The 25,725-nt window shown below is 43.9% G+C and overlaps 2 protein-coding genes across 2 annotated transcripts in view; one reads left to right on the top strand and one right to left on the bottom strand.

Moving 5' to 3' along the window:
- The window catches only part of LOC117962783 (disks large homolog 4-like), a 45,880-nt gene extending 27,296 nt beyond the window's left edge, over nucleotides 1-18,584 (bottom strand). The window contains exons 1-3 of the mRNA XM_059019019.1: nucleotides 18,534-18,584; nucleotides 17,493-17,615; nucleotides 16,538-16,608 (exon numbers count right to left, since the gene is read on the bottom strand). Of these exons, the coding sequence (XP_058875002.1) occupies nucleotides 16,538-16,608; nucleotides 17,493-17,615; nucleotides 18,534-18,552 (213 nt within the window). The 5' untranslated portion in view covers nucleotides 18,553-18,584. The remainder of the gene's footprint in view (nucleotides 1-16,537; nucleotides 16,609-17,492; nucleotides 17,616-18,533) is intronic.
- Nucleotides 18,585-19,340: 756 nt separating this feature from the next.
- Nucleotides 19,341-24,899, top strand: LOC131727752 (zona pellucida sperm-binding protein 3-like). Its single transcript, XM_059019021.1, has 9 exons — nucleotides 19,341-20,025; nucleotides 20,377-20,495; nucleotides 20,804-20,907; nucleotides 21,796-21,973; nucleotides 22,376-22,496; nucleotides 22,946-23,037; nucleotides 23,598-23,743; nucleotides 24,012-24,116; nucleotides 24,741-24,899. The coding sequence occupies exons 1-9, from the start codon at nucleotides 19,447-19,449 to the stop codon at nucleotides 24,866-24,868; spliced, it is 1,572 nt and encodes a 523-aa protein (XP_058875004.1). The 5' UTR covers nucleotides 19,341-19,446; the 3' UTR covers nucleotides 24,869-24,899.
- Nucleotides 24,900-25,725: the final 826 nt, after the last annotated feature.

Genomic DNA, 25,725 nt, shown 5'->3' on the forward strand with positions numbered 1-25,725 from the left:
GTAACGCGTCTAAAAGAAGCCCTTTCGAAATCAATTCTACACCCGGCTGCTCTACCGTATGTAATCTCGGTAATGCGCCTCGCTTAGAAAATACAGCGTTTTTACGGAGCTGTAATGTCTCTAATATGAGAGCACTTGTTCTTTGCATCTTAAAGGCGTCCCTACATTCAATTTCACGTCTCTCGTTGGCCCCTACATTATCTATATGAAGATATGTTCTCATTTATATATATATATATATATATATATATATATATATATATATATATATATATATATATATATATTCAAAAATATTTTTAAACGCTATTATATATATATATTCACCTTTTTTCTTAATAATAAATAAATAAGCCAGTTTGACCGCCTAATTAAAATTTCCTATGTACTAAATGCAAAACCACACAGGAGTAACAGTGCCATCTGGTGGTGATCATGTGCATTTACTCCAGACACCGCGGAGAAGCTGCTGTCCTTGGTGCTGAAGTCTGACGCTCATTATTAGTGAACGTCCAACTATTCCAATCAAACATAAAAGTTACATTTTCAGGATAACGAACACACCAGAATGGCAGCGTCGGCATTTTAAAAATTAAAGGGTGTTTAAAAGTGATAAATGCATTTATGGAAACAGCCCTGGACTGGAGGGAGCCCCCTTTCTCTTAGGGGAGGTGAAGGAGGGAGCGAGCAGTTCAGTCTCCGTGCCTCAAGCCTGCCCTGGACTGGAGGGAGCCCCCTTTCTCTTAGGGGAGGTGAAGGAGGGAGCGAGCAGTTCAGTCTCCGTGCCTCAAGCCTGCCCTGGACTGGAGGGAGCCCCCTTTCTCTTAGGGGAGTGAAGGAGGGAGGGAGCAGTTCAGTCTCCATGCATCAAGCCTGCCCTGGACTGGAGGGAGCCCCCTTTCTCTTAGGGGAGGTGAAGGAGGGAGGGAGCAGTTCAGTCTCCATGCATCAAGCCTGCCCCGGACTGGAGGGAGCCCCCTTTCCCTTAGGGGGGGTAAGGGAGGGAGGGAGCAGTTCAGTCTCCGTGCCTCAAGCCTGCCCTGGACTGGAGGGAGCCCCCTTTCTCTTTACAAAGTGGAACAATCACTTAATTAATTCCCCCTTCTGACAGAACACTTATATATATTTAATGTAGCATCATATATTTTTCAAAAAGGTTGGCATCAATAATTTAGCATTCTGCACTTATCCTCAGATTACTTTTCTGACCCTTGGAGAACCAGATTTATCCATTATTATTATTATTATTATTATTATTATTATTATTATTATCATTATTATTATTATTATTATTATTATTATTATTATTATTATTATTATTGTCATTTAGCAGACGCTTTTATCCTAAGCGACTTCCAGAGACTAGGGGAGTGAACTCTGCATCATCAACAACTGCTGCTGCTGCTGCTGCTGCAGAGTCACTTCCAATAGGAGCTCGTTTATTTGACGTCTCATCCGAAGGACGGAGCACAAGGAGGTGAAGTGACTTGCTCAGGGTCACACACACACACACACACACACACACACACACACACACACACACACACACACACACAGGGAGTCAGTGGCTGAGCCGGGATTTGAACCTCCTGGTATCGAGACCCCTTTTCTCTAACCACTGGACCCCCGAGCCTCATGCATGGGATGAGATTTAAAGGGAATCTCTTGGGAGCCAAAGGACAAGGCTCTACAAGATTGGAATTTTGCCAACAAACGACGGCCAAAAACGCTTCCCCTTTAATGGAACTGGCAGAAGGGTATATAATGGTATGAAACTGCTGTGCAATAGGAGTCTTATTTCCATCCCTGGGGTGATGGAAGAATATTAAAAAAAAAAAAGTTTTGAAGTTGTAGTTTCAACTGTTGTCCACAAGGTGGGGCGAGTGAGACCGCTGGCCAGCGTTATTGTGTATTCAGCTCAGGGATTACTGCAGTGTATACTGTGATACAAAAGTACTGGTGGAGAGTGTGTGGCTCCGAGCTGCGTCTTTGAGCCACAGACGCAATACAATAACACTGTGATGAGTGGGATCAGTGGGCTCTCCCTTCGACGAGAACGCCACTGTATTTTACACTGTATATTTAATTTACACTGCATTAGTTGCATAACCCCCCCAGCCCAACCCCCCCCCCCCCCCCCCACCACCACCAATGGTTATGTTACGCATTTATCATAGTCTATCCTGGTTTGCCATGTTTATTAATATGCTTTACCAGACCTCTCTGTGCTTTACAATGCTTCCCTATGCTTTACCAGACCTCTCTGTGCTTTACAATGCTTCCCTATGCTTTACCACACCTCTCTGTGCTTTACAATGCTTCCCTATGCTTTACCATACCTCTCTGTGCTTTACAATGCTTCCCTATGCTTTACCAGACCTCTCTGTGCTTTACAATGCTTCCCTATGCTTTACCAGACCTCTCTGTGCTTTACAATGCTTCCCTATGCTTTACCAGACCTCTCTGTGCTTTACAATGCTTCCCTATGCTTTACCAGACCTCTCTGTGCTTTACAGTGCTTCCCTATGCTTTACCACACCTCTCTGTGCTTTACAATGCTTCCCTATGCTTTACCAGACCTCTCTGTACTTTACAATGCTATCCTATGCTTTACCAGACCTCTCTGTGCTTTACAATGCTTCCCTATGCTTTACCAGACCTCTCTGTGCTTTACAATGCTTCCCTATGCTTTACCAGACCTCTCTGTGCTTTACAATGCTTCCCTATGCTTTACCACACATCTCTGTGCTTTACAATGCTTCCCTATGCTTTACCAGACCTCTCTGTGCTTTACAATGCTCCCCTATGCTTTACCAGACCTCTCTGAGCTTTATTACAGTTTGCTGTGCTTTTACTATGGGAAACTTTTATAAGGGTTAGTTCAAAACTTTAATTAAAAGGTGCATCTTTCTATTCTACAATACTAATACAATAATTATATTAAGGATACACTACTACGACTACTAGTAATAATAATAATAATAATAATAATAATAATAATAATAATAATAATAATAATAATATTGATGGTTTGATTTTGAAAAGGAATTACCCCTCAGCCTTGCACCTGTACACTACCCTACACATACACTCTGTCTCAGAAAGCATATAGGAGTCGGCCCTGTCAAACACGTTTATCAGGCACACACCTGACTTCTCACCCAGCAGTGTGAAATGAAAGCACACGATCACATGAGCCGTGTCCCGTGCGGTCCCCCACCGACATCTAGCATTCACAGCGTGTGTTACAATCTCGCTAAAGCCCAGCACAACAGACGGCACACCGAGAACCATCAATTACTTTTTGCACACAGAGAATTGTGAGGGTCTGGAACCAACTCCCCAGTAATGTTGTTGAAGCTGACACCCTGGGATCCTTCAAGAAGCTGCTTGATGAGATTCTGGGATCAATAAGCTACTAACAACCAAACAAACAAGATGGGCTGAATGGGGCCTCCTCTCGTTTGCAAACTTTCTTATGTTGTTATGTTCTTAATGTTTGTTCTTGACTCCCGATGAAGTCAGCTCCAGTAAACGTTACCGTTATCCCTCAGTGCCTCTGAGCGTGGCTGTATCACTATTGCCCCAGTGTATCGTGCACCTTGTACTGTATAGAATTGCTATCCTGTATATAAACGCACAGAAACCAATGCAAGCTGTGCTGTGAAACTGAACAGGAATTGATATCCCCAAGGAGAAATCTAGAAGTCTTGAACGAGAGTCACAGAGGCCCCAGCTCCTGATCAGAGCTGAACAAACCCATTATTCCGCTGTCCAGAGCGACCTCTCTCTCTCTCTCTCTCTCTCTCTCTCTCTCTCTCTCTCTCTCCACAGATGAGGGTCGTCCATCGGGCTGATTCACCGTTTGAAACAGCTGCTTGGGTTTGTGTGGCGGATCGCTGTTCTCCACAGAGGCTAAAGGGATCAATCACAAACCCAAGCAGCTGTTTCTTCACTCGGTTCACTCTGAATGGCGAATCAGCCCGATGGACACCAGCGACCCTCGTCTGATTGTCAGCACCTGATTTCTGCAGAGAGCTCCACCCCGATAACCGATCAGTGCAGGCTCTGCTTCTAAGATCACGCTGGTTAGTATCACACTCCGCTACAGAATTCCACCCCCCTTAACATCTCTTATACACTGTGAATGCAGAAGGCAGATTAAGGCAAGTTGCTGTACAGCTGTGTGATGTTCCCACCAACACACCAACACAGCATACGCTAGCAGCATGCATTGTGTACACTAGACTGTGCAGATTGAAAACACGTTTTTATTAACAAACACTATTGAGCAGAGGAGGTAGGTTTGCTGTTAAGCCCGCATTGTAATGTCTATTCTATTCTAACCCTGACATCAGGGTTAGTGGAGGCAGCTACACACCTGGATGTAAACTCTGTACCTCACTCTGTATATTTTTCCAGCTTATCTGATTGTGATGAAACTCGACACAGTGGTTACTTAGGGAAAGTTATTGAGAGGATTATGGTGCTATAGGGAGGGTGTCTGTCTGTCCGTACGCCCGTCCGCCTGCCTGTCAGTCTGTCTGTCTGTCACACTTCCCTAACAGATCAATACAAGAATGCATCTCAGTGTCACATGGTTTGAGATGAGGGTGGCTGTTCGGTGCCCAGCGTTTAGGAATCTCCAGACAAGCTCAAAAGCAGCTCAGGTAAAGCAGTTTCAGAGAATAATGAGGAGCGTGTAATATTGCAGAGACAGGGATACTGGGAATGATGGTAAAAAACCGGAACACAATCACTGGTTATTAGACAGGTTACAATATGATCACTACTTTACAAAGTTACCTGACATGAGGAATGCTGCTGTATAGGATGAAAGAAAGAGAGGAAGAAAGAAAGAAAGAAAGAGAGAGAGAAAGAGAGAAAGAAAGAGAGGAAAGAAAAAAGTAAAAAGAAAGAGGAGGAAAGAAAGAAAGGAAAGAAAAAAGGAAGAAAAAAAGAGGAGGAAAGGAAAAAGAGAGAGAGAGAAAAAAGAGAGGAGGAGAGAAAAAAGAAGAGAGAAAGAAAGGAGGAAATAAAAAATAAATTGAGAGAAAGAAAAAAGAAAAGGAAGAGAAGGAAAGAAAGAAAGAAAGAAGAAATGAAAGACAGAAAGAAAATGACCAAGCATTTGCACTGTGCACAACAAGCTAAATTCAACCCTCATAGAATGCATTTACCGGCCCCCCCCAAACATGAGCGAATTTTACATTATAAAGCGGGTTACCAAAACGGCCCCCCACACACACACTGACACACACGCACTGACACGCACACACACCGACACACACACACACACCGACACACTGACACACACATGCACACACAGACACTGACACTGACACAAACACACACTGACGCACACACACGCACATTTAAAAACAGCACCTACCACACAAGTGCACAGGGACATCAGTTTCTGTCTGTTCTTCATTCGGGGGGGCGGGGGTGGGGGCAGGGCGTGGGGGTTGGGGGGGGGGGCTTCAGTCGTTTTGAGGAGGCTGGAAGCCGAGAGGGGGGGACCCCCCTAGCAGCGAATAAAAGCAGACAGTGTTCTTGGCTTGTGCGCCCCTGTATTCCGACAGAGAATATCCTGCACTGACAGCGGGAGCTGTTCCAATGCGAGCGAGTGAGCGTACGTGTGTGTGTGTGAGGGAGAGAGAGAGAGAGAGAGAGAGAGAGAGAGAGAGAGAGAGAGAGGTGTTCTCACCTCCGCTTTTTTCCAGTCTTTTTTTGCTCCCTCTCTCGCTCTGTTTCCTCCCCTCTTTATGACTCAGTTGGATAGAGCGTGAGAGAGAGAGAGGGAGAGAGGAGGAAGAGGGAGAGAGTGTGAGAGAGAACGAGATAAGAGAGAGAGAGAGGGAGAGAGAGAGAGAGAGAGAGAGGGAGATGAGAGAAACGAGTGGGCGTATGGAGATTCGTAGGCGTCACTGTCTTCAGAAAAATCGACCCCCAGACCCTCGCTGTGTCTGAGATTCGCAAATACTGCCAGAAGCGAAAACATTAAAAAAAAATAACAGCAATATTAACTGTATGGTTGCCTATTTATTTATAACCTTCACACAAAAACAAAACATGTAAATGAGAATTGAATCTATTGGGCTGCAACGCGGAATTCTAGAGCGGTCTTTCCGCCAGCTTCCTGTTCTGTAGGTCACGATTGAGTAGCTCTTACCTACAGCTCAGGAAGAAGCAAGGTTTCCAATCTGTTGTGCTGTGCCACTTTCAAGAACTGGAGGGAGTTCCCTTTCTCTTAGGGGAGGGGAGGGAGGGAGGGAGGGAGCAGTTCAGTGTCCACGCCTCAAGCCTGCCCTGGACTGGAGGGAGCACCTTTTCTCTTGGGGGGGGGGGGGGGGGTGAGGGAGGGAGGGAGCAGTTCAGTCTCCATCCCTCAAGCCTGTCCTGCACTGGAGGGAGCCCCCTTTCTCTTAGGGGGGTGAGGGAGGGAGGGAGGGAGCAGTTCAGTCTCCGTGCCTCAAGCCTGCCCTGGACTGGAAGGAGCCCCCTTTCTCTTAGGGGGGTGAGGGAGGGAGGGAGGGAGGGAGCAGTTCAGTCTCCATGCCTCAAGCCTGCTCTGGACTGGAGGGAGCCCCCTTTCTCTTAGGGGGGTGAGGGAGGGAGGGAGGGAGCAGTTCAGTCTCCGAGCCTCAAGCCTGCCCTGGACTGGAGGGGGCCCCCTTTCTCTTAGGGGGGGTGAGGGAGGGAGGGAGCAGTTCAGTCTCAGGTCCTCAGGCTATGCAGTTGAAAGCACTGGGTTTTGTGGAAGAGAATCTCAGGAAGCCGGTAATGGCAACTCCAGTATTCTATCCACGGTGGGCCCCGTCACGTCGCCATGACAACAATCAGGCCCTGATGGGCTGGTTGCTAGGCGACTGACATCAGCAGAGAGAGCGGTACACGAAGATAAAAATGTATGAAAGAAATGAAAACACAAAACCTTTGATTTTTGAGAAGGGATATGCTGGTAAATTATTAAGCCATGTTGTGTCAATGTATTACAGGCACGGTACACATGTAGGTGGTAAGAGGTTTAAAATGGTTCTCTATAAAATATGAAGCAGTCTCTCTCTTTCTCAGCTCCACCAGCACAGAGCAGAGGGAGGCTGTTCAGAGAGTATAAGAGCCTCCCTTTCTCTTTCTCAGCTCCACCAGCACAGAGCAGAGGGAGGCTGTTCAGAGAGTATAAGAGCCTCCCTTTCTCTCTCTCTTTCTCTCATCCACCAGCACAAAGCAGAGGGAGGCTGTTCAGAGAGTATAAGAGCCTCTCTTTCTCTTTCTCAGCTCCACCAGCACCGAGCAGAGGGAGGCTGTTCAGAGAGTTTAAGAGCCTCCCTTTCTCTTTCTCTTCTCCACCAGCACAGAGCAGAGGGAGGCTGTTCAGAGAGTGTAAGAGCCTCCCTTTCTCTTTCTCTGCTCCACCAGCACAGAGCAGAGGGAGGCTGTTTGGAGAGTGTAAGAGCCTCCCTCTGTCACTGCAGTCAGATAGCACTGCACAAAGAGCTCAGCACATTTAAAAAGCTCTCACATCCTGTAACACTGAGCAGAGTTTAAAAATACCAGCTGAGAGGAGAGCCACAGAGAGAGAAACTGCAGGAGGATGCATAGCAATGTCATAGATAGAGAGAGAGACTGACAGATAGATAGAGAGAGAGACTGACAGATAGATTGAGAGAGAGACACTGACAGATAGATAGAGAGAGAGACTGACAGATAGATTGAGAGAGAGACTGACAGATAGATAGAGAGAGAGACACTGACAGATAGATAGATTGATAGATAGACAGAGAGATAGATAGACGGAGAGATAGAGGGATAGACAGAGAGATAGATAGAGGGATAGACAGAGACAGATAGATAGATAGACGGAGAGATAGAGGGATAGACAGAGAGATAGATAGAGGGATAGACAGGCAGATAGATAGATAGAGATAGAGGGAGAGAGAGATAGAGAGAGACAGACAGATAGGAAGAGAGGGAAGGAGAGAGAGAGGGAGAGATGGAGAGAGACAAATTAATAGGAAGAGAGAGGGAAGGAGAGAGAGAGAAAGATAGAGAGAGAGGGAGGGAGAGAAGGAGAGAGAGAGGCAGATAGATAGGGAGAGAGAGATGGGTAGAGAGAGATAGATAGGGTGAAAGGGAGGGGGAGAGAAGGAGAGAGATGTATATATATATAGAGAGAGAGATAGATAGATAGATAGGGTGAGAGGGAGGGTGAGAGGGGGGAGAGAAGGAGAGATAGAGAGATGGATAGAGAGAGATGGATAGAGAGAGAGAGAGAGAGAGAGAGAGAGAGAGAGAGATGAGAGATGAATGTATAGACAGGTGGCTTCATTAGTGTGCCATTCATCAGGCCTGGTTTAAAGTCACCACTGGGTGGCGATGTGCACTAGCTGAAACATTCCTTCCCATTGAAAGCATGGAGAAAAGGCTTTCTGCAAGCGAGACCAGAACAGAGTCTGAACTGTGCTTTATACCAGAGCCCTACCCAAGGGTTCAAAATCCACATTCTCACCTCCCATTAACACCAGCAGCGTTAGCACTGCCCCAACTTTCATCACTCTTCAATAAGGATTGTTTGTCAGACTACCAGAGACTGTGTACTTTGGCCTTGGTCATATTAATTAGTGGCTAAATGCGTGTATTTAACATGTTTTCTTGAATGATCATATATGAAGTGCAGGGTGACAATGCGTGACTGAATATAGAAGAGATATGTATTAGTTGTTTTGTTTTTTTGAGTGATTTCAACATGAACCACTACACAGCCTATAGAATGAACTGATTCTGCTTCATAAAGTCCAATGAAAGCTGCTGGATAATGTTGCCTTGTTAACATATTGAATCACACACCAGCGCTTTGTAGTTTTCCCATATACTTAACAAACAAAAGAACGTGACATTTCGAAATCCAACATGAAATACTACTGTACTGTTATTATGGCTTCCTTCCAGTAGACTTATTTCATTTAAGCGATATCATTTTGTAATTTCTTTGATGTTAATAAAAAATCTAAAAATTGTGTTCATGTAGTTTTTTTTTTTTTTTTAATGTTTCAAATCTCAATAATTCCCGGTGATGCAAAACTTTTGCCCAGAGCTGCACACCCCTGATAGTGACCCTGCAGTCTGATTCAGTGACAGGGAGAGGGGGAGTGGGAGGCAGTCTGTCAGTGCTATGTCATCCCCTCTTTATCTCTCAGCTGTATGCTCTGTACTGTTCTCTAGCCTGCTCTTGTCTGACTCATGTCGTTCTGCAGTAGCACATCGTTCCCTTGAACTCCACTACAGCAGCATCCTGCCAGCCGTCTCCAGAACAAGCAGCTGTGTGCTTTTTGATCCTTCACACAATCATCATGTGATTACCTCCGCAGTCTCGGAAATCGTGACTGACAAAACACCAACTAGAAATTAGAACGCGCTCTTCCAGTCACACGCTTTCAATAGCGTAATGTAGTTTTTGGCTGCTTTTATTTTTCAAACAAATAGGGGTCACTAAAAGTGGTTGAAAATACAAGAATACTGATCGAATGATAAATGCATGCTGGCCTATGCTTCACCGCGCTCTCACTGTGCTTTATTACTTTGCTTTTACCTGGGGAAACTTTTACAAGGGTTAGTTTACCAGACCTCTCTGTGCTTTACAATGCTTCCCTATGCTTTACCAGACCTCTCTGTGCTTTACAATGCTTCCCTATGCTTTACCAGACCTCTCTGTGCTTTACAATGCTTCCCTATGCTTTACCAGACCTCTCTGTGCTTTACAATGCTTCCCTATGCTTTACCAGACCTCTCTGTGCTTTACAATGCTTCCCTATGCTTTACCACACCTCTCTGTGCTTTACAATGCTTCCCTATGCTTTACCAGACCTCTCTGTGCTTTACAATGCTTCCCTATGCTTTACCAGACCTCTCTGTGCTTTACAATGCTTCCCTATGCTTTACCAGACCTCTCTGTGCTTTACAATGCTTCCCTATGCTTTACCACACCTCTCTGTGCTTTACAATGCTTCCCTATGCTTTACCACACCTCTCTGTGCTTTACAATTCTTCCCTATGCTTTACCAGACCTCTCTGTGCTTTGCCATGCTAAAACAATACAACCTACAGCCCTGCACCGTTCTGTAGATCGCAGAGATTGAGGGCTGCACAGATAACGTTGGCGTTTGAATGATGAAACTTTGAGGGGTATGGAGCTTTGTACACTCTGTGTATACCATGCAGGAGTGGAGACTTTCACAAAGTCTACACGACCTCCGTGTTCACGCAGAGAAAGGCGGCCGAGATCGATGGAGACTCAGAAGGTATTTTTAGCAGAAGATGAAAACTGATCTTGAGCAAAAAAGGCGTTTTTTTTTTTTTTTTTCTTTTACACCAGGGGAGAGCTTAAAACGCAGCCCCAGCTTCAGTTTAAAAACCCATTCACTTACAGCTGAACTTTTCATCTGTGTATTTTTTTTCAGGGCTATCACAGATTTTCCAGATTCCCGTGAAACGCACCCCTTGCCCAGTATGTAGTTTCCCTGTGAGAATCCCCATCCCTCACAGCACAGTGCAAACATGCATTTTCTTTATCACTCAAAAAGAGATCCAGGAAACGTCTGCCTCATGCCACGACCCACGTTACACGGCATTCAGGAACCTGGCAGCCGGTTTAGTTTGTTTCATTAAATAAGGCCCCCTTTCCTTGACAGATAAGACACTGCTGTGGTGGCCTAAGAAGCACAGTAAAATACTTCCTGGAAAACAAGACAAGCAAACTGAGAACTTCCTCCAACCCAATGTGAATACGTCCACATAACAGAAGCGATAAAAATGACAGCTCTCTGTGCTTTACCAGACCTCTCTGTGCTTTACAATGCTTCCCTATGCTTTACCAGACCTCTCTGTGCTTTACAATGCTTCCCTATGCTTTACCAGACCTCTCTGTGCTTTACAATGCTTCCCTATTCTTTACCAGACCTCTCTGTGCTTTACAATGCTTCCCTATGCTTTACCACACCTCTCTGTGCTTTACAATGCTTCCCTATGCTTTACCAGACCTCTCTGTGCTTTACAATGCTTCCATATGCTTTACCAGACCTCTCTGTGCTTTACAATGCTTCCCTATGCTTTACCAGACCTCTCTGTGCTTTACAATGCTTCCCTATGCTTTACCAGACCTCTCTGTGCTTTACAATGCTTCCCTATGCTTTACCACACCTCTCTGTGCTTTACAATGCTTCCCTATACTTTACCACACCTCTCTGTGCTTTACAATGCTTCCCTATGCTTTACCAGACCTCTCTGTGCTTTACAATGCTTCCCTATGCTTTACCAGACCTCTCTGTGCTTTACAATGCTTCCCTATGCTTTACCAGACCTCTCTGTGCTTTACAATGCTTCCCTATGCTTTACCAGACCTCTCTGTGCTTTACAATGTTTTCAGATTTCTAACATGAAATTCTACTGTACTACTATCATGGCTTTTGCAATATAATTTTGTAGTCTCTTTGATTACATGATGTTTAATAAAATATCTAAATTATATTCATATAGTTTATTTTATTATTTTTTAATAATGGCGCAAAACTTTTATCCATAGCTGTACACTTCTCTCGTTTCTATAGCCCAGCGAACCTGGCCAGTTCTTTTGTATAAAGCAGTGATGCTAAATCCTTTTCATCTAACAGCAAGACAGTAGGAGGATTGAGAAGGGCAAGCGTTTTAAAATCCCAGAAAACACAAACAAAACCTCCTGGATTTCAAACAGGGAAACCGCCTCGGCGTAAAAGGCCAGCCGCGATCTGACAGTCCAGCTTGCTATTGAGGCCGCTTTCGCTAAACCCACTTGTGGAGGAATAGAAATACAAAATATAAAACACACACACGGTCCTAGAAAATCGATTGTTCTGGTGCCAAGGCAACAGTGTGTGCTTTGATCTGGTAAACTATATCACAGCCACTCAACATGCAAGAAACATCTTTATATATATGTATATATATATATATATATATATATATATATATATATAAAGAGTACTTGGACTTTTAAGAACAGGCTGAAGGATAACGGAATAAACCAACCGCCCTCAACCCCAACCCCTAATCCCCTTCAAAGGTCTACAGGCCACAGTGGATGCCTGTACCCCCCCCCCCCCCCCCCTCACCCCCTCACCCCCTCACCCCAAAACGAAATGACAAAAAAAACACACACAAGAAAAACAATAAGATCCTGCTCACTTATGGTACACAGATCCATTCAGAAAAACACAGCCTGCTTAAAAAGGCAACCGTTTATCAGATCAAGGGAATGCATAGAGCATCCAGCGAACCAGGCTTCTGAGGATATGGAGACAACACACACACACGCACGCACGCACACACACACACACAGAGACGCACAGAAAAAGACAGCAAAAGCTGACAATGCAAAAACATTTAAGCGACCCCTATCTCCCCCTTCTCCTCTCTCTCCTCTCTCTCTCTCTCTCTCTCTGTCTGACACACACACAGCCTATTGAACCGCAAACCAGCGTATGGATTTAACTCCAGAGAAATTAGAGAAAATAAAGTCCTACCTTGGTTGTGACAATGCAGAGACAGTCCATTGTTTTGTGGAGGAACAGGTGGTGCTAGACAAGGGTTAGGGAACCCTTCACAAACTGGGAATTTGAAATCTGTAATTTTTTGGGGGAGGGGGAGAGAGGGAGACAGGGAGAGAGGGGGAGGGAAGGGAGTGGGGGGGTGGAAAAAAAGGGGGAGGATGGGGGTCGGTTTAGTTCAGCATGTATGAGCGAGCTTGTGTGTGTGAGAGAGAGAGAGCTCTGGTTCCATGTGTTGCTCTAGTGTTGCTGTGTGTGTCTGTGTGACTGTATTGAGAGAGAGAGAGAGAGAGAGAGAGAGGGAGGAGGGAGGAGGGAAGAGGGGGAGGAGGGGAGGATGGCAAATCTTTTTGTCTGAAAAAGAAAAAGGAAAAAATTGAAGCATTTGCAAAGGCAAGGCAGGAAGGACAGAGAGAGGAAGGCAAGCAGGGAATGAAAAAACGAAACAGCGAGAGTGTGTGTGTGTGAGAGAGAGAAAGGGAGGGAGGGAGGGAGGGAGAGAGGGAGGGAGAGAAAGCGTGGTGTGTGTGAGTAAGAGAGAGAGAGAGGGTGATTGAGTGAAACGACAGAGAATAAAATGAGAGAGAGAGAGAGAGAGAGAGAGAGAAACAAGGGATAGCTAAACAGCTTTCGGTATTTCAAGTAGGTCTTTCACTGCTGTGCAACAAGGATTAAGACGGCCAGTTTGTATTTTGTGAATAAAAGGGTTTTTTTTTGGGGGGGGGGGGTCATTTTTTCAGGTTTTATAATTTGTTCTTCTTTCTGACTAACTGGAAATAAAATAATGAAATAATCCACCCCCGTCACAAGAAGGCAGGAGTAGGAGGGCTGACTAAGCTTAAAATCCTAATTTGAAAAAAAAAAAAAAAAATGCATGCTCACAAGAAATGAGATTTTTAAAACGATCAAAGCTTTTCAAAGCTTGTTTTAATAACGGATACAAGTTTTTATTAAAATCCACTGCGCAGCGCTGCGATCCATTCCTGGTTTTCACTAGGAGTTTAATAATCAGACACACCTGAGCTTGTTGCCTAGACACACTGGGGGCTGATCAAGCTGGTAGTAAAACCTGGACTGGGTGACACTGCTGTGCAACAGGAGTCTTATTTTCATTTTTTAAAAAATTTTATTTCTTCATCCCTGCATTGACTTGCACAGCAGTTTGATCCATTCCTGGTTTCACTATGAGTTTAATAATAAGACACACCCGAGCTGCGACACACTGTAATCAAGCTGGTAGTAAAACCTGGACTGGATCACACTGCTGTGCAACAGGAATCTGATTCCCAGCCCTGTTGTAGTTTTAGACTGAAGAGGGTCGGGTGTAGAGTGTAAATGTAGACTGAATTGATGTCTGGACTCTTTTCCTAGCTCTCTGGTTAATGGCATTACTCTGCATCTCGCTCCACACCACCATTCATAATTAAAGGGTCTTCTTTGAAGCTCCAGGGACTCCATCGCAGCACATCAATCCGTCACCGGATGTTACGTCAAACAAACCGTTTGAAAAGGAGCGTCTTTACAGCGCGTTTTCTTTCATCTGTTTCAACCCTAGCGACAGTGTACTGCGCCCCTTAAATACATCTCAACCAAGGAGATTATCTATCTATCAGTCTCTCTATCTATCTATCTATCAGTCTCTCTATCTATCTATCTATCTGTCTGTCTATCTATCTATCTATCTATCTATCTATATAATTTAGATTTTTTTTATTTAACATCATGTAATCAAAGTAACTACAAAATTATATCACTTAAAAAAAAAGTCTACCGGAAGCCATAATAGTAGTACAGTATTATTTCATATTAGATTTTCAAAATGTCACATTTTTAATAAAAAATTGTGTGCGTTTTTCATTAAAAAACTACAAAGCGGTGTGTGTAACTCCCTATGACAACGTAGCATTATTCAGCAGGTTTCATTCGACTTTATGAAGCAAAACGAGTTCATTCTATAGGGTCGTGAAAAACTTTTGGCCAGTTACTCACAAAATAAAACAAACAAACAAACAGAAAAAAAACTCTTCCTTCTGCGGCTTCAAGTCAAGCGATGTTAATCTCCGTGACCCCAGAACACGCGAGCGCGGTCCTTGTCGCTGTCCGGTCTCGGCACTCCCATCCCGGCGGAGATGTCTGTAGAGTTCAGCAGTGGAAGCACAAGATCTCTATACACTGAAAACACAACTTCAGATCAGATCAAGCCCATTCTTTACAGCAGCGGGGCTCAGAGGACTGGTATAGAGCATGCCGAGGAGATCATTATCGGACTACGAGAGACGCTGCAGTGTGCAAAAGCATTGAAATCAAACCACTGGAACTGAAAATGACCGAAATCAGGCGAATTAGGGGAGGTCTATATATATATATATATATATATATATATATATATATATATATATATATATATAATTTTATTATGTGTTTATTTAGCAGACGTCTTTATCCAAGGCGACTTACAGAGACTAGGGTGTGTGAACCATGCATCAGCTGCAGAGTCATTTACAATTACGTCTCACCCGAAAGACGGAGCACAAGGAGGTCAAGTGACTTGCTCAGGGTCACACAATGAGTCAGTGGCTGAGGTGAGATTTGAACCGGGGACCTCCTGGTTACAAGCCCTTTATATATATATATATATATATATAATCTTGATATTGATCCGATACAGTTTGTATCAGATGCAAATGACTACATTTTTTTGTACAACCATTGTATATAAACCATGTGTAAATGATATACTGTACAATAATAATAATAATAATAATAATAATAATAAATATTTCTACAATTTCACTGTCGACGCAGTGTCACTTTTTTGCTCTTATAGTTTATCATGTCAGTAGAACACCCCGATGGAATTACAGCCTTATTAAGTACAATCTGGATGCCGTTTATTGCTTCTTATCAGAATTACATGAAGATCGGTTGTTCTGCACGAGGCATCTCGTTTTCTGTAAGTGACGTTGTCGCTTTAATAGAGCGGACTGTACCACTGTGCATACTGCCGGGGGGGGGGGGGGGGGGGGGGGGGGGGGTGTTGATGCTCCACCAGTAAACAGAGGCCATAATGCGAAAGTGTAGCGTTCCTCCCTCCAGACAGCTGAGCAACGGTGCCTCACGAAACCACTTGAGAGGAAATCAATAGTGTAGGAGCCTTAGGAGTTATAACTGAGACATACACACACACACACACACACACTGACACAGAGACACACACACATTCACACTGACACACACACACACACACACACTGACACAGAGACACACACATTCACTCTCACACACACACACACACACACTGACACAGAGACACATTCACACTGACACACTGACACAGAGACTTATATATATATATATTATATATATATATATATATATATATATATATATATATATTCTAGGTGATGAAAAACGTTTGACCTTAGCTGTACACATGGAACTGTTTATGAATACTAAAACAAGAGAATCTGTCACAGTGTAAGACTTCTTGCAGTTCCATAGGCTTAAAACGTTATTTCAGTGGTTCTCTACTGCACCCTCCTGGATGCTTTAGAAACTGCACCTTCTTACATGTGTTGCTAGGGAATGAAAAAACAAGGATTTAAAAAAACCCTCTACTGCCCTCCTCTGGACTGAACCAGTTACTACATCTCTCCTGGACCGTTCTATCTGCCCAACACAGGTGCTGTAAGTGAAAAAAGCCAAGTTTGAATACAGCAACCGAACCCTCAAAGACTTCTCTAGGAGAAGGGGTCTAGAGTACAAAATAAAGTTGAAAATAACAAACTCAAACTGGGGTGTTCTTGTGTGATTCAAGGAAGCCGTTTGAACCGACAGTGGTGGTCCAGTTCCTAGCAGCTGATTAGTCTCAGAACTTTCTCCAGCTGGGTCTTGAAGGATCCCAGTGATTCTGCCTCAACAACATGACCACAGCTCTGGTCAAAAGTGGTTCCTACCTTTGCGGAGATGCTGGGAGGTCCAGACAGCTGGTTTTCACTGACTGTCAGCTCATAAAATTCTTGAATATCTGTGAATAAAGATCACACAGGAATGACAGCAAGACAGGTTTACAGCCTGGCACATACTTGCAAATTAATGTTTGATATCATCATTTCTGCTGGTTCTGCTCTTTGGGGAGGCTTGCCATTCTCAAGTGCCATGGAGAAGGGCCCTGTGCTGGCCGATCAGCGTTTAGTCACAGCGCCCCCTATGGCATGGGACAGGGGAGCGCATCAGTACCCAAATGCAGAAGCTAAACGTAGAACGACAACCAAGATTATATTTAAGGAGTAGATTCCGAGACTCATCGAAGTCTAAATGTTTCTCAGGTGAAGTAGGCTGACGTTTTGAGAGCGAGGCTGTTGTTTTTGATGATGTAAGATTGCTGTAAAATATTACTGTTGCAACGATACAGAATAGGTCTGTCAAGCGATTCTGGTTGACAGTAGCTTACCTGCTTTAACTTAATCTAGTGATGCATCTGTTTCTTTCCAATATAACCCCCCCACTCCCAACAGCTAAGGCTATTAACTTGCATTACTGCCTAAATATAGCCTGCTCTGGAACTGAGCCAAGCCCTGCAAGAGAGGCTTGGACAAGGAGACCCCGAAATGGTGCATTAGATCTGGGTGATACCATTCTCTATGATTATTTTGGGGGGTTCTCTGATTTGGGGGTTCAGTCTTGAGAAACGCACTGGGGTGATGCAGCGCTCACCCCTTGCATTGCTTTATTTTGGGTGTTCATGGAAGCATCGTTCAGCCAGATAATTTACTAGGACTGTTAAAAATACAAGAATAATACATTCAATGGCAAACCCATGTGTAATTGAACTGCAATTAATCAATGATGTGATATATATATTGTGTGCGTCTCTGCATGTGTGTGTGTGTGTGTGTGTGTGCTGCATACCCAGCAGTGCTTGAAAGAGATCACTCTGGAAGATGGTCAGCAGTTTCTCTGCTCGAACCCAGAACCTCTCGTCCCCGGCCACTGACCGACACTCCTCCATCAGCTGCAGGGCCTTCTGGGTATCTGGGGTGTGAAAACAAAACAACCTGACCCACAGACACCCTGATGAAAGCACAGCAAAGTGTAACAGATAACACAGAGAGGTGTGGTAAAGCATAGGGAAGCATTGTAAAGCACAGAGAGGTCTGGTAAAGCATAGGGAAGCATTGTAAAGCACAGAGAGGTCTGGTAAAGCATAGGGAAGCATTGTAAAGCACAGAGAGGTCTGGTAAAGCATAGGGAAGCATTGTAAAGCACAGAGAGGTCTGGTAAAGCATAGGGAAGCATTGTAAAGCACAGAGAGGTCTGGTAAAGCATAGGGAAGCATTGTAAAGCACAGAGAGGTGTGGTAAAGCATAGGGAAGCATTGTAAAGCACAGAGAGGTGTGGTAAAGCACAGGGAAGCATTGTAAAGCACAGAGAGGTCTGGTAAAGCATAGGGAAGCATTGTAAAGCACAGAAAGGTGTGGTAAAGCATAGGGAAGCATTGTAAAGCAAAGAGAGGTGTGGTAGAGCATAGGGAAGCATTGTAAAGCACAGAGAGGTCTGGTAAAGCATAGGGAAGCATTGTAAAGCACAGAGAGGTCTGGTAAAGCATAGGGAAGCATTGTAAAGCACAGAGAGGTGTGGTAAAGCATAGGGAAGCATTGTAAAGCACAGAGAGGTCTGGTAAAGCATAGGGAAGCATTAATATTATTATTATTATTATTATTATTATTATTATTACTATTATTTACATAACAGCTGGTACCGCATAAACTTGAAAGACGTCCACAATATTGCATTCGGAAACCGGCCCTACAAAACCGACCCCACGCGTTTAGTTATTTCAGAACCTAGCTAAATCCGTTTTAAGTTTTGTTAAAGATTTTACAACGAATTGAGAGCAAAAACGAATCAATACATATAAACAGAACTATATACAGTGGAACTAAAACTCACCTTGTCTTCTGAGCGGCATCGCGCTGCTGCAGAATACTCTGAAAACTGGAATCTCTAATCTTCCCTGAGAACGGCTGTGCCTTTAAACCTATTAAAGGATTGGGACCGGACCGCAGGGGCATCTGGGAAATGTAGTTTTTTTGTTACAACTAAGCGCTTTACACTGGTGCTAATAATACTGCTACTGAGACTATAGCAGCGGGTCTCCGATCACGGTCCTGGAGGGCCAGGACTCCACTCCAGGTTTTACAGCTGAAATGCGATCATGAACCACTTCAGGGTCTGGATGGATGGAGGTTTAATTACTTCATTAACGAGTTACAGAACAGCGTTGGAACAAAGACCAGGAACAGAACCTAATACTAAAAGCAGAATATGTTATTTATGTATGTATGTATGTATGTATGTATGTATGTATTTATTTATTTATTTATTTATTTATTTATTTAATTAATGGCTCGATTATTATTATTATTATTATTATTATTATTATTATTATTCATCATCATTATTATTATTATTATTATTATTATTATTATTATTATTATTATTATTATTATTATTATTCATCATTATTATTATTATTATTATTTAATTAATTATTTTATTTTTTAGCCGTTTCTTATCCAGGGCGACTTACAGTTGTGACAGAATATCGCGTTACAGATCAGAGCGGTTATCAAATTCAGTACAATCAGTAGAAAATAATCTCAGATTCAAATAAGAGCAAAATACAGGGCGCAGTAAATAATTACATTTAAGAGCGAGTTCGACTATAATACATTTTCTTATTCAAGCCCTGCTAATTAGTTAATTCACGCTTCCTATAAGAAGGTGGGGTGCACGCTGGGTGGGGCTCTTTGTAGATATTTTGCACGATAAGTTGCAGCGCAGAATCAAAGAGGAAAAAAAAATGTGTGGTTGTGTTTTCCATGTGTTTTGCTTGGTGGTGTTGTTGGGGGCGGGTCTGACGTATGGTTGGAACTTCGATGTATTCAGAACGCTGGAGAAGAGACCCACGCGGCGGTCCTATCATCATCAATACAGGCGGCTGACCCCGGCTCGACCGAAACAACACGCCGTGGCGGGCCAGCGTCTGTACAACAACTTCAACCCCGGGTTCAACCTCTTCGGCTTGCGCCCACAGTTCAAACACGTCCCTTTCACCTACCTGGGGACGCACCGACCTCCTTCCCCCCCGCGTTTCGAAATTCTCCCGTCCACAGCTGCCCCCCAGGTACCCACCATTCCCGTTCGTGCTTTTCCGGTGGGACCCGTGCAGGTTCGGGATATGAGTTCGGTGAACGTGGAATGCGGGGAAGCCAGAATGACGGTAAGGGCGAAGCTGGACTTGTTCATGAACGGGATCCCGATCGACCCCGAGTCCCTGACGCTTGGAGACGCGGTGAAATGCAAACACTCCTCTGTGGATGAAGCAGGAGGGGTCGTTATCTTCGATGTCCGGCTGCAGGATTGTGGAAGCAGCCTAACGGTGAGTGGTAGGCGTGATGGCATTTAACTAAGAGCTGTAGCATTGAAATCTAGAACTATGGCGCTTTTAAGGTGACTCCTGCGATACTGTCATTTCACTACTCTGTAGATAAGACAACTTGGAGAGGGGAAGGGAGGGAGAAGGGAAGAGGGGGGAGGGAGGGATGGATGGATGGATGTCCTCCCATGGACTGCGGCCAATTGCCCTGGTTGCTGGACTCGCGAAACCCCGGCTTTGATCGCACTGTGTATTTCAATGGGGATTCGACCGGGAGGGACCCCCAACGTTCTAGCGTGTTCTACAGAACGTTGGGTTTTCTGGAGGCGCTCAATTCTTTCTTTCATTGGTTAGATGACCGAGGACAGCATGGTGTACTCCAACACGCTTCACCACGGCGTCCCTCCGTCTTCTAGCTCCGTGATCGTGCGGAGATCCGAGGCGGTGGTTCCCATTGAGTGCATCTACGACCGGTAAGGGAATGGGGCTCCGGCGGCTGCTTGCAGCGAGAGGGGGTTATGAAACGAGATCTTGTATAATATAATTAGTTTCAATTACATGAAAATTGGTGGGGGTTGCTATGCAATGTAACATAATTGAAAAGGGGTGTGTGTGATTCTCTCATTCTTGTTCTCTCTCTCATTCTCATTCTCTCTCTCTCATTGGTTATTTCGACATGATTATAAATGTGTACACATGGCAGAATTTCAGCTCTCCGGATTTGAGGAACATTAACTCGATTGTACTAATAACTCAATAAATCCGCGTGTGTGCGTTTCAGGAGGGCTAACGTCAGCAGCAACGCCATTGTGCCAACGTGGGCGTCCTTCACGTCAACCAAGTCTGCAGAGAATGTGCTGGACTTCCGGCTCGACATCATGACTGGTACGTGAGCGAGAGGCGAGTCCTTCTCCTAGCATGCATTTTCTGTTTGATTCTACAGCTCTGGGTATAAGATTTGCATCGCCCTATAGAATGAACGGATCTTGCTTCATGAAGTCCAATGAAAGCTGCTGAATAATGTTCTCTTGTTAACATACTGAATTTCAATCATCAGCATGATGGTTCTGTAGCAGCAGTGTGGAGTAGTGGTCGGGGCTCTGGACTCTTGACCGGAGGGTTGTGGGTTCAATCCCCAGTGGGGGACACTGCTGTTGTACCCTTGAGCAATGTACTTTACCTAGATTGCTCCAGTAAAAACCCAACTGTATAAATGGGTAATTGTATGTAAAAATAATGTGATATCTGTATAATGTGAAATAATGTATAATGTGATATCTTGTAACAATTGTTAGTCGCCCTGGATAAGGGCGTCTGCTAAGAAATAAATAATAATAATAATGGTTCTGTACTACTATTATGGCTTCCGGTATCATTTTGTAGGGTCTGTGATTTGCATGAGAAATACAATTTAAATTGTTTTATAGTTTTGCTTTTAATTATTATTTTTTTACATTGTCTAAGTTCTAGGCGATGCATATTATTTATTTAGCAGACGCCTTTATCCAAGGTGACTTACAGAGACTAGGGTGTGTGAACTATGCATCAGCTGCAGAGTCACTTACAACTACGTCTCACCCGAAAGACGGAGCACAAGGAGGAGAAGTGACTTGCTCAGGGTCACACAATGAGTCAGTGGCTGAACCAGACAGCCCCCTACTGAACCAGACAGCCCCCTACTGAACCAGCCTCCCGTGTGGTTCAGTAGGAACCGCATAACATTTTGGCCATAGCTGCTTATTTAATTCCAATTTTGTTTCTGTGTCTTGCAAGATGATTGGAGCGCTCCGAGGACTTCGAACTTGTTCTACCTTGATGAGGTCATCAATATCGAAGCCTCCGTCGACACCCAGAACCAACTTCCCATGAGGCTGTTCGTCGATAGCTGTGTGGCGACGCTGAGCTCTGACGTGAAATCCAAACCCAGATACATGATCGTGGATCACAACGGGTGAGGAATATTAATATACTGGATCCCCTGCAGTCTCCGCGTGTATAATTATACCATGTGATGTTTCCCCATCTATTACAAACTCACACTAGCCCTGCTGCTGCTGCTGCACCCAGTCCTGGGGTTCAGAGCTCCCCTCAATGAAGTCTGTTATTATTAATATTGAAATGATCAGGAGCCAGGAGTTTGAGCAGGGTTACAAACTCACACTAGCCCTGCTGCTGCTGCACCCAGTCCTGGGGTTCAGAGCTCCCCTCAATGAAATAATAAAAATGATTATTAATTTAATAATATTGACAATAATATATATTAAGTTCTTCTCTCCTGTATTTGAACCCACGTCGATGGTCGTGCTCTGTATTCCTCGCTAACTCTCGCTGCCTCCCTCCTTCTCCCTGTCAGCTGCCTGATGGATGGGACCCAAGCCGGCTCTTCTGCCTCCTTCCGATATTCCGACCAGGATCCCGGGAAGCTGCAGTTCAGTATCCAGGCCTTCCTGTTCTTCAAAGAGACACACAGCTCGGTGACTATCCCAGCGCAGCCCCTCTCAGAACCAACACTGTCTGCAAGGAGAATAGGAGGCTCGCTGGTCCAGTGGTTAGAGAAAGGGGTCTTGATACCAGGAGGTTGAAATCCTGGCTCAGCCACTGACTCCCTGTGTGTGTGTAACCCTGAGCAAGTCACTGAACCTCCTTGTGCTCCGTCCTTCGGATGAGATGCAAAACAAACGAGCTCCTATTGGAAGTGACTCTGCAGCAGCAGTTGTGATGCATAGTTCACCCCCTAGTCTCTGTAATTTGAGCTGAATTTACTGGGCAAGGAAATGGGATCCACGAATCCTGATGTATTTATAATGGTGCCAGTTAACTACTTTCCATTCCTGAATGCATACAAACCCTTTTAATCAGAGTGAAGGGAGATTAGTTTTATGATGCTTCACTTTGAAGAGCTTGACTTTCTCTTCCTTGACAGATCTTCATCACCTGTCGGATGAAAGTGACCTCGCTGAACCAGACCAGTGACCCCCTCAATAAAGCTTGCTCCTTCAGCAAAGACTCCAATCAGTACGTCCACCCCTTTCTACAATCCTGACCCTTTTGTCACTGCAATCAAAAAAGCCAATATCGTCCTTTGCCCATCAGCCATCACCATTCTCATCACCAATCCGTTGCCCATCAGAACTGGCAGACAGCAGCACTTCAAGCATATTTAGGATTTTGTACAGGAAGTGTCAATAGGCCACACCCACCCTATTGACACGCCCCTGTACAAAATCCTCCAGTTCATCAATTAAAACGCACACGTGCTAAATTTTAGAACAGGATCCATAAATGCAACAGAATGCTTGTCTGGAGAATTCAGACCGCTCTGGATCAATCACTGGAAATACTTGATAGTCATTGATAAACAGAACTATTTTTAAAATCATCAATGTTATAGTGAATTCAAATGAGTTATTAATTGAGCTACATATATATGAAAAAGCAGTTAACTAACTGTACTGCTGTTTTATTGTATAAATCTCTGCATAAGTTTACACACATGTATACATTTTAACACCCAGCGTCTTTAAATGTCTTCAATAAGCTATTTTCTTTTTATTAACTGGATTTCTCGTTCGAAGGTGGACGTCTGTGGACGACGACAACAGTGTGTGTGCGTGCTGTGCGGTTGAGCTGTGCCCCGCGCCTGACGCACGCCGCCGCTACTTTCCCAGCGCGTTCCATCGCAGGTTCAGACGTGGAAGAGCCGCGCCCGACTACAGACCCGGTAAAAGCACAGCGTGGCCCCAGGGTCAGCAGGAGGTCGGAATAAGACTCCTGTTGCACTTTTTTCCCCTTTCCAATTCGCAGACGTTTTAACTACCCGTTCAAACCATCTATGCACGGCTTTGAAATCTAGCATTTTGCTTTTAATTTAGTATAGCAAATAACCTCTATGAAACGTTCTGTAACCATGAATGGGGTTGCTGGGTGGTGACCTATGGATGTAAACGCAGGTGTGTTTAACCTCTGTCTCTGCGCGCTGTGTGTTTTAGCGGTCGGCTCTGAGGGGGATGTCACGATCGGTCCATTGGTGGTTGCAGACAGAGCGATGTTTCTGAGTAAAGCGGGGACTTTTCCTTCCTTCACAGTAGAGCAAGGTAGTTCTGACTTTTTTTTGTAGTGGAGTAAATTGCTAACCCACAAACCATTGCATAAATAAATTTTTTTATATATATATATAAATTTTATATCTATAGATAGATAGATATACACACAGATAGATAGATATAGATATAGATATATATATATATATATATATATATATATATATATATATATATATATATATATATATATATAAATAAATTAATTACATATATTACACACATACAAATTTGGTGGTTAAAATGAAGCCAGAATGGACCTCTAAATGTGAGCTATTTCAAACTATAGTTTCACCGTGACTGCTTGCATTCTGTGGATATTATTATTATTATTATTATTATTATTATTATTATTATTATTATTATTATTATTATTAATTGCCATTGACTGTTGTAAGTACTTGATACCAAAAATCCTGTCGCACTGATTCCTTCGAATCCAGGGATGGAAACCAGACTCCCGCTGCATAGCAGTTTGACCCGTTCCTGATTTTACTAAGAGTGTCATGCAACACACCTGAGCTTGTTACCTGTGCACCTGGGCTAATGCATGAACTGAACCTGTTAATGTTACTGCTAATCTCTCTCTCTCTCTCCTCTCTCTCCTCTCTCTCTCAGATGAAGGGGTGCCGCTGGCTGCTGTCTTTGCTGCCGTGTCTGCGATCGCTTGTTCCGGGGTGCTGGCTGTCCTCATCTTGTACAAAAAGCGCGACAAAGCCAGCGCGTATGACAGGGGCTGTATATGAAACCATAATAAAATGTGGATTTGAAACGGTAGCCTACCTGTTGTGTTTTTTTTTTTTTTTGTGTGTATTTCAACGCGTTTCTTCCAAGTGGTTATACAACACAGCGCACTCCTCTATAGGCTTTTCTTTATATTTATAGTTGTATTGCATAGCGGATTATATTAGTTTTATAAATATTGCGTTGGCCTCTTGGTTAAAGTGAGCCTTTCATCCGCATTCCCGTGGCCGCGCCCTCACCTGACGTGACGTCTGACGTCACTTGTTTTGCGCAGACGGCTCAAGTGTGCGTAGGTTTTGTACAGAATTTGCGCTTTATTTTAAATTAATTTTTTTAATACAGGTTTTAGGCGTAGCCTCCTGATTACCCCTATAATCCGTGAACCTGCCGATCAAATCTTTCACAGTGACAGGTGTTGCATCTAAACAGTAACACTCAATGGGGCAGCAGTGTGGAGTAGTGGTTAGGGCTTTGGACTCCTGACCGGAGGGTCGTGGGTTCAATCCCTGGTAGGGGACACTGCTGCTGTACCCTTGAGCAAGGTACTTTACCTAGATTGCTCCAGTAAAAACCCAACTGTATAAATGGGTAATTGTATGTAAAATAATGTGATATCTTGTAAAAATTGTAAGTCGCCCTGGATAAGGGCGTCTGCTAAGAAATAAATAATAATAATAATAATAATGTAGAATGTCTTGTGGGTATTGGGGACTAATAAACTCTGAACCTTAGACGCTGGTCTGGTCTCTCTTTTTATAGCGTAACAAAGCGGTTAATCCCATGTTTACCTTCATTGCGTTATCCAGTGTGTGCTTGAACTTGACCTCGCTCACCTTTTTCTTGTTTTGTGTGTGTTAAT

Source organism: Acipenser ruthenus, unplaced genomic scaffold (assembly GCF_902713425.1).
Source record: "Acipenser ruthenus unplaced genomic scaffold, fAciRut3.2 maternal haplotype, whole genome shotgun sequence".
Taxonomy (NCBI): Eukaryota; Metazoa; Chordata; class Actinopteri; order Acipenseriformes; family Acipenseridae; genus Acipenser; species Acipenser ruthenus.